General features: G+C 52.7%; 1 protein-coding gene across 2 annotated transcripts in view; it reads left to right on the forward strand.

Moving 5' to 3' along the window:
- The window catches only part of DRP2 (dystrophin related protein 2), a 45,439-nt gene extending 28,715 nt beyond the window's left edge, over positions 1-16,724 (forward strand). For both annotated transcript variants that reach the window (XM_026652962.2, XM_024216179.3), the window contains 19 exons: positions 992-1,260; positions 1,866-2,012; positions 2,535-2,613; positions 4,186-4,246; positions 5,149-5,210; positions 5,649-5,723; positions 6,342-6,543; positions 6,873-6,958; positions 7,406-7,563; positions 7,869-8,035; positions 9,141-9,252; positions 9,798-9,934; positions 10,324-10,389; positions 12,488-12,553; positions 12,845-12,988; positions 13,876-14,113; positions 14,349-14,469; positions 14,899-14,985; positions 15,864-16,724. In XM_026652962.2, coding sequence (XP_026508747.1) covers positions 992-1,260; positions 1,866-2,012; positions 2,535-2,613; positions 4,186-4,246; positions 5,149-5,210; positions 5,649-5,723; positions 6,342-6,543; positions 6,873-6,958; positions 7,406-7,563; positions 7,869-8,035; positions 9,141-9,252; positions 9,798-9,934; positions 10,324-10,389; positions 12,488-12,553; positions 12,845-12,988; positions 13,876-14,113; positions 14,349-14,469; positions 14,899-14,985; positions 15,864-15,883 — 2,297 coding nt within the window. In that variant the 3' untranslated portion in view covers positions 15,884-16,724. The remainder of the gene's footprint in view (positions 1-991; positions 1,261-1,865; positions 2,013-2,534; positions 2,614-4,185; positions 4,247-5,148; positions 5,211-5,648; positions 5,724-6,341; positions 6,544-6,872; positions 6,959-7,405; positions 7,564-7,868; positions 8,036-9,140; positions 9,253-9,797; positions 9,935-10,323; positions 10,390-12,487; positions 12,554-12,844; positions 12,989-13,875; positions 14,114-14,348; positions 14,470-14,898; positions 14,986-15,863) is intronic.
- Positions 16,725-17,024: the final 300 nt, after the last annotated feature.

Consider the following 17,024-nt stretch of genomic DNA (forward strand, 5'->3'; position numbering starts at 1 on the left):
TAGCCCCAGCGTTGCTTCCCGACTCCTCTGATCTTCCTGCCGCCACCTCTCATCTCGAGCGTCCCTCCTGTCCTCACGTTGGTCCCTCCTGTCCTCACATTGGTCCCTCCTGTCCTCACGTTCACTGGCTTCTTTCCTATACTTTGAAACCGTGTCCTTCCACTCATTCAGATTAGCTCTGTCACTGCGGGTGGATTGCATGATTTCTGCAAACATCTCGTCTCGCGTCTTCTTCTTCCAACGCCTTATCTGTGCTAGCCTTCGGGATGGAGGAGGGAGGCTTGAAGAATTTGCAGCTGCAGGAGGGAGGGAAAAAATGAGAGAATTTTTTAAAAAGATACATTTTGCAGAACAATGCTTATACTCTTTCACGGTGACCAACACTATTCACATTACATAGCACATGTGATTTTGCCTCTTAATATTGAGTGCCTGTGGCTTTGATGCTAGAGATCACAGACGCAGGTCCGGGCAACAGAATTCGGCTTGCATGCAGCCATGGTAAGCCATTGTCTTTCGGCTTCTGCGCCCTCCTTTCCCACATGCCAAGCAAAGCCCGTTGAGTGCTGCGGTTTTCCTGTTAACCTTCAGCAGCAGAAAACAAACTAACCCCCCCCCCATCCAATTCTCTGGGATGATCGCTTTATTCCTCCCCCCACCGCGTGGCAGGAACCAAACTAACACCCCCCACCCCGCCATGAATTCTCTGGGGTGATCGCTTTATCCCTCCCCCCACCGCGTGGCTGGTATCAGGGAAGATCCCTGCTAGCCAAACGCGAAAAGCTCTGGGCCATGCATTTCTATGATTCTATGACATGTACTGAAATTGTCCTCTTTTTCTCTCTGTCCTTTGTTCCTCCTCTTCCCAATTCTCCCTGGCTTCTCTCTTTCTCCTCTTTCTTCCTCTTGTCACCCCACCCTTGTATTGGCTGTCTCTGCTGTGCCTGGGATCTCCTGGTTGTTCACTGTGGCCCTGCTGCTTTGCTCATAGATGTCTCTCCAAGGCACCGGATCCAGAACATCAGCCGTTTTGTCTGGAAGCAGGCGAATGTGGCCAGTGAGCTGTGGGAGAAGCTCACTGCCCGCTGTGTTGACCAACACCGTCACATTGAACGAACACTGGAGCAGCTGCTGGAGGTCAAGGGAGCCATGGAAGAGCTCAGCACAACACTGGACCAGGCCGAGAGTGTGCGAGAAACCTGGGAGCCCATTGGGGACCTCTTCATCGACTCCTTACCAGAGCACATCCAGGCAACCAAGGTATATCTCACCCTCTCTCTGTCCCTAAGGGAGACCAGTTGCTTCTCTCCAGGATATCCTCCAGTAAGACAGCATCATGCAGTCTGATACAGTCACTATCCAAATAGGACTGTGCCAAAATCCTGTCTGGACACCGATAAAACCAGAGGGACCAGTTCATTGCTAGTGTGACTCCACTGACGGCTAGGGCGAATTTGGCTCGTGATGTCTGTAGGGATAGATAATCCTGAGGTCTTCTCCAATGGAGCATATTCCCCTCACTGTGTCCTGCTCAAACCATGCACTCTCTGGATAGGACTCTTCTTCTCATTGGCTACTAGTTGGGATCTGATTACTATTCCAAGCAAGGGGACTCAATTCCATTGTAGTGCTAGTAGATGCATCTCCAGTCTGGCTTGCTGGGTTCCTTCTGCTGCTCTAGCACTCTCAGGGGAGGAGGGTTAGGCAGTGATTCCCACCCACCCCCACTCTCCCAGGCAATGCCAGCCACTGGTGTACCCAGGCCGGTGGAGCATTGCTAGTGATGTTACAATGAAGGAGTAAGGTGAGTGACTTTTGTCTCTGTCCCACCTTCTGTCTCTTCTCTTTGGGATGGGGGGCTCTAGCTGTTTAAAGAGGAGCTCTCCCCCATGAAGGATGGGGTGAAGCTAGTTAATGACCTCGCACACCAGCTTGCTATCTCAGATGTGCATCTGTCCATGGAGAACTCACGGGCTCTGGAGCAGATCAACACCCGATGGAAACAGCTGCAGGTAGGAAGGGGCAACGTGGGGGCAAAGGAGGGAAGTTGGGAGCTCTGTGAACAGTAGTTGAACATTATGGAGAATGGGCTGTCAGAGTGCAACAAGGGTAACAGAGATCTGGGGTCATATGTCTGAATGGGTCTTTTCTGAGCGAAAGGGAGACAGCAGGCCACTGGGCAGGGAGGTGGTGAGTCTGCAGTGGGACTCTGGAGAACAGAGGCAAAATGAAAGACAAGGCACAACGGGGGCTCATAGGGGCAGGTCCTCCGCTGGCGTAAATGGGTGCAGCTCCGGTGACTTCAGTGGAGCCATAGTGAAGATCTGGCCTGTGGGGACTGAGAATTAGCTATGCCAGGGAGTGGGCAGGAAGGTTTGGTTGTTGAGGGATAGGAATCCAGGAAGGTGGTGGATGTGGGAGAGGGGTGGTGCATTGCAGTGCCACGTTAGTACGTGTGTGATGCCTCCTGAGCTGTCTAAAAGCTGAAATCCTGGGGAAGTTCACATTTAAGTTCCAGTTTCCCCTTCTCCCAGGCCTCGGTAAACGAACGCCTGAAGCAGCTCCAGGATGCCCATCGGGACTTTGGCCCAGGTTCCCAGCACTTCCTCTCCAGTACGTGAGCAGATCCTCCCAGTGTCCCCACCATCAGATACCCCCGCATGGGAAAAGCTAAGCACTGTGCCATTTGCTTTGTACAGATTCACACCTGCCTGCCTTTCTTACTACCTTGGCCACACAAGATTACCCCCGGAGACATATTCCCCTTGGCCTAGCTCTGCCAGGGCAACCCCAATAACCAGCTAGAAAGAGGCACTATCGAGTGGCAGTTCCTAAGTGACACATGGCATTACCCAAGGTTGATAGCACCATGGTTCCTGGAGGCTACAGGATTTAGGTGCTTGTCTATATGGGGACACTCAGGAAAAATACGACAAATCCACTAAAGTGTGAAGTCATTGGGCATCAGTGAAAGTGCATTAAACCCATGTGGATGTTCCCGTTTGGAAGTAAAGTGACCTTTGTTCCCTGAATCTTAACCCTCTCTGGAGACAAGCCCTTATGCAGGAGGCAGCTCTCCAGGCTATTATGATCTGTATTTGTTAACCACTCGGGCCAGTCAGGTGGAGTAGTGCCCCATTCAACAAGACAGACATGGTGACACGAGCCTGAAGCAGCTCCCAGTTGACACTTGGGGCTGTGCCAAACTCAGTAATCATGTGACTCCACAGGGCTGGATGACAGATGGCAGCAAAAAGTCAGCTCCCATAGTCCACAGTGGTGGGTAGGGTGGTGAGAATGCGCCTGTTATTTCCCATTGTAAAGCAGGATGCTGTTCTCCCGTCGCTGAGCTGGCTCTGTCAGGAGGCTGTCTTGGCACCATGGCGAATCCTGCAGTGGAAAGCACTTAGGACAAAATTTCCAAACCTGGGTGTCTGATGTTAGACTTCTACATAAAAATGGCCTGATTCTCTGAGGTGTTGAGCACCCCCAGCTCCCGATGACATCAGTGGGGTTAGTGGGTGCTCGGCTCATCTGCAGAGCAGGTCACTTGGCCTGGGTGCCTGCACATGGATTTAGGAGCCAGGTTTAGAAGCACTGACCTTGGTGCCTGCGTGGAGGTGAGCTGTTTGGTGGTGATGCTGGAGGTGAAAGGGTTTCCTTTCCCCGGATAATGACTGGTGCTGCAGACAACCAATGCAGTTGTGGCACGGCTCCTATCCACCCTGATCTTTCTGCTTCAGAAAAACAGGCCTCTCCTGAACTGAAGGAGAGCTCTAATGAGAGTGAGAGAAGCAGGTGTCTCATACACTGTGGCCCAGCCATTAGAGGGTAGCAACACACCCTCAAGCACCCAAATCCAGTGCAGTACACCCACCCACACTGATGCACATTGGTGTCTCAAGGATCGACCTTGTAAGGAAGGATTTCACTGACCAGAGACCACTGCCTGGGGCAATGGCAGTGTCCCAGTGGTAGGGTCCTGTCCATAGTCAACTGTGGGGAGTGGGGTGAGGCTGGGGACACAGAGATGGCTACTCCATTTCTGCGTTCACAGTGCAAGCAGTGCTGCGTCCCTAGCCCCACCTCATCTCTGCTCCCCAAGAACAGCACTCGGTAGGCTGCGATCTCTCATCAGAGAGGAGTTTGACTGACAGTAGCGTCTGTATCTGTCTGTCTTTGCAGCCTCTGTCCAGGTTCCCTGGGAACGAGCAATTTCACCCAATAAAGTGCCATACTACATCAAGTAAGTGTACAGTCAGAGGGTGGAAGAGAGGCTGGTCTCTCTGTCTCACATCCCCTGTGTGACTTTCCCACTCACCTCCAATAAGACCTAAGTGGTCTTGATGGGGTAAAACACAAGTCCTGTCCATTCCAGGCTCTCATGCGGTATGCTCACCGCCTTCCAGTCACACCGGACACAGCCCATGTGGCCCTTTCCCCCCTGGGCAGATCTGTAATCACAGTGCAGACTCCTCACTCTGTGGTGTAAGAAGGAGCCTAGCTGGGTCCCCACATTCAGTTGTGGCTGGGGCAAGAGTTGTGTTCCCTTGCAAGATTCCCAGCTCTGGGGACTCTCGTTTGGTTTTGCAGAGGGGATGTTTGCAGACATTAGGGGTGTGTGTGTTAGTGTTAGTGTTAGTTTGGCAAGTGCTGTTGTCAGGCACTCCCTAGTGGCTGTTAGCAGGCATTGGGGCACTGGAGGCTTGTAGGAGGAAGGACCCTAGCAGTCAGCCCATAAGAGGTGGGGCTGGAGGCGAAATTAACAGTGATGTTGAAACAAGCTCATCACACCTTATTCCACCAGGGTGGACCCCCTGCCTCCAAAATGCACCCCGCGTGTGTGCACTGGGAATCCCCTTGGTATTATCAGCTCCCCCTCCCCACCCAATAGGAGAGCATGTGGGATCTCTCTGCACCATTATGCTGAGATGGGAGAATGGGATCATCAGGTGATGGGCAGAGGCCAGCAGGCATCCGCTGCCTGGTTTGGGGCCAGAGGGAGCTCCGATCTGGCGCAGCACAGACTTTGGGGACCCTTTGCAATAAAAAGGGGCTGATGGCTGGCTGCATCCATCTGCCTGTTCACATGTCTGCCAGTTAACTTACAGGTTTAGTGATTTGGTTTCCTTCTTTTTTTTTTTTCAGCCACCAGGCTCAGACGACATGCTGGGACCACCCCAAGATGACTGAGTTATACCAAACGCTAGGTAAGAGCTGCTCGAGGCACCTCCCTTGGGGAGCCCACTGCATGAGCCCATGGAGAGCACTGATTCACACAGCCTCTCCTTCCCATGCCCTTTGTATGATGGGACTCGGAGCAATCCCCCCAGTGCACCTGACAAGCGGCAGAACTCCCTCTGTTTAGCTCCCCCATGATATAATGGATCCAGAGTCTCTGCAGAGACCTGGTGTGATTCTGTGCAGTCTTCTGTCACACTCACTCCTCCTCACCTTCTGTCCCTGATGGAGGATTGAGCCTTTTGTGTGTTGGAACTGGCACAACATCCTTTGGCTTGGGTTTTGTGCTAATTCAAAGGACATTTTCCCCAGCAAAGTCTGTGACTGGTGAGTGCGCCTTTCCCTGCTGCTGAGTATGAAGATGTACAGGCCATGAGTATATTCAATTCTTTCATGTTGTTTTGCAGCCGATTTGAACAACATCAAATTCTCTGCATATCGGACAGCCATGAAGCTGCGCCGTGTCCAGAAAGCTCTGCGGTGTGAGTACCATACGCTGTCCTTGCCTCTCCTGCCCTCCTACTCTGGGGAGCCTTTCAGTGCTTACAAGGAGAGGTTGGAGTTGAGCAACTGATTGGGGTTGGGGTTGGTTCGATGAGACTGTCAACTCTCTGATCAATTTCGACAATTATGTTAACGGTAGGGTCAGTCCTACCCTCACCTCAGAGCCCCAGTGATTCTTATAGCTTTTCAGTCCCATTTTCCTCTGCTTTCACATCTTTTTCTCTCTTATGTTGCTGTGGAAGGCCCCACACAAAGAGGGGAAACTGACTCGCTGGGCAGTGAGACGCTACACAAAGTGCTTTCCAATGGCCAGAGTAAACACACGGGAAAAAAATAGTGAGACACTGTTTCCCTGTAATCTTTCAGTGACTGGGATCTTAGCTGTTACCTGTAACCACAGTAGGGGAAAGAATGCTAGACAGAAAGGTGGCTTTAAAATAGATGGTGGCCCTTTGATGATGTACTTTTGTTGTGTTTGGGACTGATGTCTTCAGAGAAGGTGTCCATACCTCTCCTCTCCATTCTGATCTGTAATGTTTCCTTTCCCTGTTCCCTGCTCCTCCAATGCCTCGCTTCTCTGCCCCTGGCCTGCTCAGTGGACCTGGTGGCTCTGGCCACAGCCTTGGAAATCTTTAATGAGCATGAGCTACAGCCCAGCGATCGCGTGATGGACGTGGTGGAGGTCATCCACTGCCTGACTGCCCTCTATGAGCGGCTGGAGGAGGAGAGGGGCATTCTGGTCAACGTGCCGCTCTGCGTGGACATGAGTCTCAACTGGCTGCTCAATGTTTTCGATAGGTACCTGCTCTCAGCTTCCCTGATTCGTTTCAAAGCCATAAAACTGGCGCTGCTGGAGCCGGCACACTGTCTGGGCACTGCGTGGAGGGGAACCTCACTGCTGGAGCTTGGGCGGGTGCTGCAAGGAAGCTCACACTGCCATGGGCTGGGGCCCAGCTGGCATAGGCAGGGCACTCCTGTGAAGAAGTTGGCATTGCAGTGGTCCAGCTGGCATTGCTGGGAGGAAGCTCATGCTGTTGAACTCCCAGCAGGCACTGACGGGGCTCTGTTAAGAAAACGACCTTCGCAGAACAGAGAGGGGCTCAGTGTTGTGCCTCTCTGTTTTTCAGCGGTCGCAGCGGGAAGATGCGAGCGCTGTCCTTCAAGACTGGCATTGCATGTCTGTGTGGCACAGAGGTGAAGGAGAAATTCCAGTGTGAGTCACCACCCGGGGTCCTTGGAATAACTAGGTCAGAGCAGGAGTGGGAGGCTTCCGGGCTTAGTAAAGTTTCTGAGCAAGGAGGCCTGCCTGATGGGAGCCTTCTACCATGACTAATCTCTGCATCACGACTCCCGCTCTTTCTCTGAATCCCAGACCTAATTTACTAGGCTGGGACTACAATGCCGCAGTGCAAATATAAACACACACAGGTGAACTCTTCAGCTCAACTGTGGCAAAGGGTCAGTCTTGGGGTCAAAGCTCCAAGCCTTGCTTCATCTCCGTACTCTCGCTTCCCTTCCTCTTGCCCAAATAAAGCTGCATCTCCAGCCATGGGGTGGGGGTGGGGACACACACCTGCACAACTGTAATGGGGGTGTCTGTGCTGTTGGTCTCTCACCCTTGTTCTCTTGATTACTGTGGTGCTGGGCCATCTCCCAGCAGATCTCTTTGGCCAGGTGGCGAATCCCGGTGGTCTGTGCGACCAGCGGCATCTCAGCATCCTGCTGCATGAGGCCATTCAGGTTCCGCGCCAGTTGGGAGAGGTGGCAGCGTTTGGGGGCAGCAATGTGGAGCCCAGTGTCCGCAGCTGCTTCCGCTTCGTAAGTAACGTCAGTGGCGATGCTTCCTTGTGCCTTTTACCTTCCCGAGGGGTCCGTCCAATGGGCAGGGAGGCAGTGGCAGTGGCTCTCGGAACGGCTCTCGGGGAGATCAGTGTTGGAGCTACCTCCTGTAATGTACATGCCTTCTCTGGAGTGGGTATGGTACCAGCTCGGCAGAGATGCGGGGATGGAACAGGAGCCATTCCTGGGTATTGGCTAGCAGAGATCTCTGCCTCACTCCGTGCTTGAAGCCATGATGGTATTTCACAGCGTGATCCGCTCCTGTCTCTCTCCTCTTTCCTTAGAGTAATGGGAAGCCTGTGATCGAGGTCGTCCAGTTCCTGGAATGGGCCAACCTGGAGCCACAGTCCATGGTGTGGCTGGCTGTCCTGCACAGAGTGACCATTGCTGAGCAGGTGAAGCACCAAACCAAGTGCTCTGTCTGCAAACAGTGTCCCATCAAAGGCTTCAGGTACGGAGAGCAACTGTGTGTGCAGTCTCTGCAGCCGGTTTAGGAACAAGGGGAACTCTGCGGGAGCCAGTGGTAGTGGGGTTACACTGGGATGAATCTCACCCAAGTGCTAGACAAACACACTCCTGGCAGAGACTTCATCTCCCAGCCTCAGGGGAGAGTGGGTGAGAGTGGGGACCCTGCGTGGAATGGGACCTCAGCCCGGTCTCCTGGCGGCGGTCTGCTGGAACCTGGCTCAGGGTGGGAGTGACAGAAAGCTGACCCAGCTGTCAAGCGTTCGTGGTCTCTGTGAAATGACTTGATATGACATTTATCCCCTGGACAGAGACCAGCACGAAGCACCAACTACAAGTACTAATGGAACTCTTGGCTGGCTACCTCAGCAGGGAGACTGAGCTGCTTTCCCATGCCGGTAGGGCAGAGGCCTGTCAGCAGGTCCGAGGGAAGCTTGCACTGCTCAGGTCATGCCTGATGTGCGGATAGCAGCAGCCAGCCCAGGGGCACAGTCACACCAAACATGTTAAAATAAAAAGGGTGTGCTGGGGCCATGGGGCTGGGGTGGGGTCCCCACCCTCACCCACTCTCCCCTGAGGCTGGGAGATGAGGTCTCTGCCAGGAGCGTGTTTGTCTAGCACTTGGGGAGGCTGTGGCCGTTCTGGAGACGTTACTGGCTGGCCCCCACCAGCAGGGGCAGTTCAACAGCTGGGCCTTGTGCTGAAAAGGCCATTTGCCCTAGACTTGCAGTAGGTTTTAGATGTGACCTATGACCTCCATGTCTCAATAATTTGGGCATTCGTATCAGCAGTGCCTCAGACAGGTACTGCCACAAATATCAAATGGAGAGACCCTCTGTCCCCGCAGGAAGAGAGGGAGGGAGCTTGCTGGCTTCTGGGGACAGTAAATGGGTCAGCGCCTCTGAGCTGTGCTTTAGATTCAGCGATGTACAAGAAAAACCAGAGCTGCCGTGACCTGTGTGGAGCACACAGGGTGAGCCAGACACACTACCTCAGAGAGGTCCCCTGCTGAGAGCCCCTGGAGGCGGGAGGCTTGGAGACAAAGCATCAAAGATTGGTGCTGTCTCCCTAACTCCACTTCATCTTTCCAGGTACCGCAGCCTGAAGCAGTTCAACGTGGATATCTGTCAGACCTGCTTCCTGACTGGACGAGCCAGCAAAGGGAACAAGCTCCACTATCCCATCATGGAATACTATACCCCGGTAAGGAGCTGGGGTGCTTGCTGTCGTGCTGGGAGCGCTGAGCACTCGCAGTCTCACATGGCTAGGGAGCCAGGGGCAGCCAGCCTAGGGTATTGCAGGAAACTCTTCATTCAGTGCTGTGCCCCCCTCCTGCTGCGGGTAGCCTTGTGCAGTGCCAGAAATGGCTTAGCCGATGTTTTGTTCAGCTCTGCCTGTGCGTGACGGAAGCTGCCTACACAAGTCTGTTTTGCTGATTACAAAGCTGTTGCAGTAAACACAGGCTCTGCCACTCCAGCCCATTTATGTGAAGTGCAGCAACAGTCCCCAATACTGTGCATGTTGGCATGGCCTTGCACTGTGGTATGACAAGCCACACTCCTGATTCCATGTGCAGCTGTTTGCTCATGCTCTTCCCTGCTCATTGCACAATTCTTGCATGCACCTGTGGCCTGTGCTCTGGAAACTCTCCCTCCTGCCCTGTTTGAGGCTCGACTTGAGGGATTTCTTTCCTCTGGATGCCGCCACCCCTTACTCACTAAAGCCTTGGTGTGTCTGTTTTTCTGCAGACCACCTCTAGTGAGAACATGAGGGACTTTGCTACGACCCTAAAAAACAAGTTCCGGTCTAAGCAGTACTTCAGCAAGCATCCACAGAGAGGCTACCTGCCCGTCCAGTCTGTGCTGGAAGCTGACTTCACTGAGACGTGAGTGCTACTGTCGCACCAACCGGCCCTGTCTGATACCCCCCCCACACACACACACAGATGGGGGCCTGCCAGATTCAGGGGGGTGGAATTCAAATGGAAATGATCCCAGTGCAAGGATCAGAGGGTGAAGATGGTTCAGGTTTCACTCTAGAGGCTGGATTGGTGTCTAGGCCTCGGAAGAAGACCTGGGATTCCCATCGCCCTCCCTTGATGGAGGGTTTGGTGGAGATGCTGCTTCCAACTTCCTGTTTAACCTCACCGGAGTGATGCTTCTCCAAACTGTCCCTGGCACTTCTAGACCCAAATGGGACTGGGGCAGCGTCTCCTAGTCAGAGGTCAGAGTAAGGAACCATAGAGCCTCACTGACCTGTGTGTGTCTCTTCCAGACCGGCCTCCTCCCCGATGTTACCGCATGCCGATACCCACTCCCGGATCGAACACTTCGCCAGCAGGTACCACATGCCAGCGCAGGATGCCCAATGAGGTCCTCTGTCCACCTTGTGTGTAGCCTTCACTCTGCGGTTTGCAGGGTGAAGTAACCCCAGTAATCCAAGTGCCCCCACCCTCTCCACACACCCCTCTGCTGGGGCTTTCCAGGCAGCACTCACTAAAGTCACTTCACAGGCAGGGATCATGGCTCAAATTGGCTCAGGTTAGTTCCAAAACATGGAGCCCTTGTCCTGGGAGGGGAAGAAGGGTAGTGACGCAGCTGCAGGGCCCCCTTTGGAGTGGGATCCCCAGAGGGGCTAATCTGGGCTGGGATGCGACCATTCTGTTTCTACAGGACCTTTATTTTCATTCATGAATTTTGTATTTAAAGAAGAGGCCTACTAAGCTGCCATACTTCCCCTAAGAGACAAGCCAGATCCCTGTCGGAGCCAGTTACACCCTCACCAACGCCCTCGGGGTTTTTGTTCCCAGGCACCTGCCTCAGGTCGCCCCATGGGACTTCATGGCCCCCACTGCTGTAGCCTCCCAATCCATAAAGCATTGCTTCTCCCAACACCCTTGTGAGACAGGGCAGTGCTATTGTCCCCATTGCCCGGGTGCAGAACTGAGCACAGAGACGAGGGCCCCGATCCACACAGGTTTTTAGGCTTCAACTTCCATTTAAATCAATGATTTAGAAGCATAAACAGCTGTGTGAATCTGGGCCTAAGTGCCTAAGGGCAAGGCCACACAGGGCTCTGTGATGAAGCTGGGAATTGACTCTGGGTCTCCCAGACCAGTGCCCTAACACTGCACCACCCTCCAGATAGGATTGCAGTCCATATGCAGTAACTCCTCACTTAAAGTCGTCCCGGTTAACACTGTTTTGTTGTTACGTTGCTGATCAATTAGAGAACATGTTTGTTTAAAGTTGTGCAAAGCTCCCTTATAACGTCGTTTGGCAGCCACCTGCTTTGTCCACTGCTTGCAGGAAGAACTTTGCAGCTAGCTGGTGAGGGCTTGGAACCAGGGTGGACCGGCAGCCCCCCTATCAGCTCCCCGCTCCCCTAAGTTCCCTGTGCAGCAGCTGCCCAGCAGGCTATCAATTGCCGGCAGTTCAGCTGTCCCTCCCCCCACTGCTATGTGCTGCTCCTGCCGTCTGCCTTGGAGCTGCTCCCCAGAGCCTCCTGCTTGCTGTGTGGGGGGGCAAAGGCAGGGTGTCCCCTTACCCCCTGCTCCTGCACCCCACTTACCCCATCTTCCATAGAGCAGGGGGGACACATGACAGGGCTCAGGACGGAGGGAGCTTCCTGGCAGCAGCTGCTGTCTCAGCTTGCTGATTGATCTACTTAAAAAGGCAGTGTACTTAGAGTGGGGTACTTAAAGGAGCAATGCACATCTCTCTCTCTCACACATGGTGTGTGTCTCTGTCTCTGTCTGCGATGCTGTCTCCCCTCCCTCCATTTGTGCTGCCTTGTAGAGTGTGAGGCTACATTAACAACGAGTTAACCCTTGAGGGCTCAGCCAATTGCTAGTTCATCATTTAGCAGTAAGGCATTCCTTGGGAAATATTCCACCCTCTGACTTCACCACCTCAACCAAGCTTCACAATCATCATCGCTGTGTACCAGTATTAAATTGTTTAAAATTTATTGTGTGTCTATATATATATATATATATATATATATATGAGTCTTTTGTCTGGTGAAAAAAATTTCCCTGGAACCTAGCCCCCCCATTTACATTAATTCTTATGGGGAAATTGGATTCGCTTAACATTGTTTTGCTTAAAGTAGCATTTTTCAGGAACATAACTACAACATTAAGCGAGGAGTTACTGTACTACATGAAACAGCTGCTCAGTTGTGATGAGCCCTGGGTGGCTCCACATGAAGGGCTCATCTCTCTCAGGACAATCTACCCATGTTTACAATTTTTTTCTATGAAGGACAAAAATGTTTAGAACAAAAAAAAAAGTGACCTGGACACTGGGGGCAGAACAGCTGGGAAGACGTCCAGTCTAGTCGTCTGCAGGAGACCCCAGGAACTGTGGCGCATAGAACATACAGACACATCCACTGGTTCTCCTGGGCACGTATGAACACAGTTTTGTTTCCCCAGACTCGCGGAGATGGAGAGCCAGAACTGTTCCTTGTTTAATGACAGCTTGTCCCCAGACGATAGCCTGTGAGTTGATGTGTATCTCTATATTTTGAATGTATTTCTCTGCAATGCTTGCATGGGGAGATATACTGAGGCTGGCTGTCTGGGGCATGTGAGAAGCTCCTCCTCTATTATCTGTCCTGCCCTATCTGTGGTGCATAGTCACTTTCTGTACCCAGGAGTTCAATTCCCCTGCTCTAAGCAATACAGAACCAGCCTCTCTTGTACAAAACCGCCTCCCTGCAGCTGTTCCTTCCACTCGTGCACCCATCGCTAGAGTTCCCTCACTGATCTCCTCCTGGTGTTTTGTGACAGGGATGAGGATCAGTACCTGTTGCGTCACTCCAGCCCAATCACAGACAGAGAGCTGGTGTGCAGCCCAAAGGTCGAAGACAGCCTCAACACGGAGGATAAGGGGGAGCTGGAGAGAATCCTGGCCCACTTAGAGGATGAGAACAGGTATGTGTGTGGCCAAAAGCCAAAGCTAGAAAGTGAGATGGGGGTTGGTTCAAGGGGGAAAGGAGCCAGAGAAACACTGTCTTGGCCTGCTCACCAAGGGCTGGACGAGCAGGCGGGAGTTCAGAGAGGAGCCATGGAAAGGATTGCAGGGCTCGGGGGAGTGACTGATGGAGAGGGATGGAAAGAGCACAATATGTCTAGCTTGACTGAGATGTGAGAACTGTCTGCAGGTGTTGGGAGGGGAAAGGGAAGCTCTGTGATGTGTCTTGTTTAGCTCTAGTAAGTATAACTTGGAGTAATGGGGTGAATGTGAAGTGGAGGAAGGGGACATGTAGGCTCACTAGTAATCAAACTTCTGGAGAGCGAGCGGTATTAAAGTGGCACAGTCTCCTGTGAGAAGTGGCAGGAGCCCTGTTATCTGGGACATCTTAAAGCAAGACTGGAAAATATTCTGCAGGGAGCAGTTTTGCCCTGTCCTAGGTACTAGCTGAACAAGCCATCGTAGGTCTCTTCCGTCTCCCATTTCTTTGATTTATCACCATGGCCCAAGCACCGAGGAGCCATCTGCCAGGCACAGAGCTAGGTTCAGAGGGAGGCAATTTCCCAGAGCTGAGCTGTTTGTTTCCTGCAAGTTTAGTTCATTGCTGACGTGTTTAGGAAACTGTTGGGAACTGGTGCAGAACTGAGGGCAGATATCGACTTGGTGCCAGGCAGAGAATTCAGGGGCGCTGGATCCTGGTGGTAAGAAATCAGCCCAGCGGGGCTTTCTTGGTGGCGGGTTGTCCATCCCGTGCCCACAGCTGCTGATGGGGGGCCAGTTCAGGGATTCCAGTCTTGTCTCCGAAGCTGGTAGAGTTGCTGCTTGGATCCTGACTGTCCTTCTGCAGGATCCTCCAAGGAGAGCTGAGACGTCTGAAATGGCAGCACGATGAGGCAGTGGAGTCCCCCACTGTGGCAGAAGGGTCTCCAGAATCAGCCCAAGACCCGCACAATGATGAGCTCCTGGCTGAGGCAAGGATCCTTCGGCAACACAAGAGCCGCCTGGAGACCCGAATGCAGATCCTGGAGGACCATAACAAGCAGCTGGAATCCCAGCTGCACCGCCTAAGAGAGTTGCTACTGCAGGTACCTCACAGGGATTGGAGGGAGAGCGGGGTGCAGAGTCCAGTATCTGAGAGGGCTTTGGTATGATGGGCCTGGGAGAGGAGCTGCAACACTGCGGGTGAGGGGGAAGGCTGATATGGGTGGCAGGTTCTGGTAATGGACGTGCAGAAGATTGCAGGCCAAGGTCAAGGAAGGAGGAACGTGGAACCAGGGAGCAGCAGAAAACTTTTTTATGAAGTCTCCTTTCTCTTTCCAGCCGCCAACTGACTTGGACATCAATGGCTCTGCGGCCTCTTCTTTGGCTTCCTCGCCCCATCCGTCGGAGGGAAGTCAGTCCAGGGAGAAGGAGCACAACACCCCTGAAACCGAAACTGCAGGTAAGGCTCTGGAGCTGGACGTTAGATCTCTTGTGCCCCTTGCCAGCCCTGGTCACCTGCCTGGGGCTTCATCCCCATTCCTTGTGACATGCCAAGGTGTGGGTGGGTCGTTGTGCTACAAAAAAGGCCCATTCATCTGATGTTCAGACGCTCTGCTGTCACCAGCCCCTCACCTTCCTGGTCGGCCTTGCTATGAAACACAGAGCTTCGCTTTCTAGGCTCTCCATTCTTCTGCTTTATGAGCAGCCCTGCACTGCCTAGCCCCATGAACAGGGCGTCTCTCTGCAGTGCTTCCAGTCCCTGCCCTGTCTCCTGATCACACTGTCCTGCCTTGTGGATCTAGCCTATCTGGTATCCGTATGGAGTTAAATCTCTGAAAAATGCCTATAATCGCAGCTCTGCCTTTTCTCTACTCTTCCTGTTCCCCAGATGAGGTGGAGACGAGGGCACGGGATGTCAGTCTGTGTTTGGAGGACATCATGGAGAAACTGAGGAGTGCCTTCCCCAACTCCCAAGGTACTGGAGTGAAATCCCCTTTGCTGGTTTCTTACTCCTCTCTAAAATGAGTGTCTCGCTTGGCTCAAATGAAGCCCTAGCCCTTGTTCAGCCAATCCTGCAACAATTGAGTCCTAGCAGTCACCCACTGCCAAAGAGCTGCTTGGACTTGCGGTGACATAGATTTCAGGGAGGAGAAGGAGGAATTCCCCCTAACTGTGGAAAAGCTCCAGAACTGCTAAGAACGGCAGCCTTTGGCCCAGGAGAGTGCAATCAGACATAGGGGCAGCCTTCTGCCCTGGAGAGAGACATCAGTCACGGGAGCCCTGTGCTCCAGATGGTTTCTACTGCTGCTGAAGAGGAACATACCTGACCCCATCCGGTTCCTGGTATCGCTAGATCTGATCACCTCAAACCAACTCCCCTCTCTCCATCCCAGCCTGGAGCCACTACCCATCACTCTAATGAGGCAGCAAAGACCAGACCCCTTACATATCTGAAGAAATCACTCACGTCCTCCTGGATACCCAGAAAAAGCCCATTCTCAGCTGGGAATGTTTAGTAGCTGGTGTTACTCTGAATGGCCCACTCTCTTCTCACAACACCAGCATGGTCTTTGGACAGGGCTTGGGATTTAGCACCTCTAACACTGGGCTATTGCTTGAGCAATGCCTCTTTAATAGCTACTGGACATGGCTGCTTTTTTAATCTAGTGTTATAGCTCCATAATCCTCCATGTGAACCTCCTTTCCTGCTCCAGCACAACAGACCCAGGGGTTCCTGTGTGTGTGCTGGGGAGAACGGCAGGGAGAACTTTCTGGCGAATCTCCCTCCAGTCAGTTTATTAATGTGATAGTTTCCAAATTCCATCTCATGTGACCTCTTGGCTTTTCTTTCAGGTGTGACCTCCTTTATCTAACACCTCCCGCGGGTAAGAGGCTTTGTCTAACCAGCTTCTTGGCTGCTTTCCTCCCCCACCTCTCTCACTCCTCCTGGGATGGGCTTCCCTCGGACCCTCTTGGGGGCACTCCAGTGGAATGGCCTTCATGAAGTCCACCAACGTCAGAAGATCTCAGGGGAACTCCCACTGGCCACGTGGGAATGTGACTGAAGGCTCTTTGGAGTGCTGGCTGGAGCCATCCTGAGGACCAGCCGGTTCCGACCAAGTGTTCTGGGGTCTGAATTTAAGGAACTCTATAAAGCATTCAAAAGAAACCCAGGAACTGAAACTCTGAGATGGTGTTGAAGAATGAAACACAGGCAGAGACTTCCCCCTCCCTTGCCGGTCACAAACTGTCGCCCTCCTTGTGACTGATGTAAGACAGGTAAGGAAATTGCCTACAGGGGATGGCAGAGCCCAACCCAGCCCAGCCTTGGCCCACTTCAGCAGTGTGGGCTGCTTCTGCTCCCAGACAGCCTCCTGCTGGGCACCAGGCAGCCTAATGCTCCCGCAGCAACTGGACAGTAAACAGCCTCCGAGCAGCTGTCTTAATACCTTTTTTGTTAGCTGCCAAAGGCTGCGAGTCTGACTAACTGAACTCTGTCAATTGCCTGGTACCCCAGGATCTCCAGGTCCAGGCTGGGGGTGCTTGCCTAGTGGGAACAGTGTAGGAGGGCGAAAGGGGGAAGGGAGGAGTCAATAATACAGCTTCAGCCCAGCTAGTAGCCTTATCTGGAGAGGAGCTTTATAACAGAGAGCCGTAGCATTTAATTTACCATATATATATATATATATATATATATATATATATATATTCTGTACTTAAATACTATCGTGACTCACTCACGCATTAAATTTTAATACCTTGTTCAGTGTTAATTTCCGCCTCACTCATTGGGTCTATTCTAGCATCTGCTTTTGAGGGGACAGCACCTTCTGCGCTATCATGTACTCTTACAACTCACCATCAGAGGCATGGTTTGTGCTGCCCCTGGCCTAGAAACTCCCCCTAGGTGACCTCAGTGCAGTGGGATTTACTAGTGGCGATGACTAGGATGCGAATCCAGGGTTCATTTCCCTTCCGAGCTGTCTGTCACCGTAACACCGGGGTCGGGGCTGG

Source organism: Terrapene carolina, unplaced genomic scaffold (assembly GCF_002925995.2).
Source record: "Terrapene carolina triunguis isolate 2854851 unplaced genomic scaffold, T_m_triunguis-2.0 Scaffold131, whole genome shotgun sequence".
NCBI lineage: Eukaryota > Metazoa > Chordata > Testudines > Emydidae > Terrapene > Terrapene triunguis.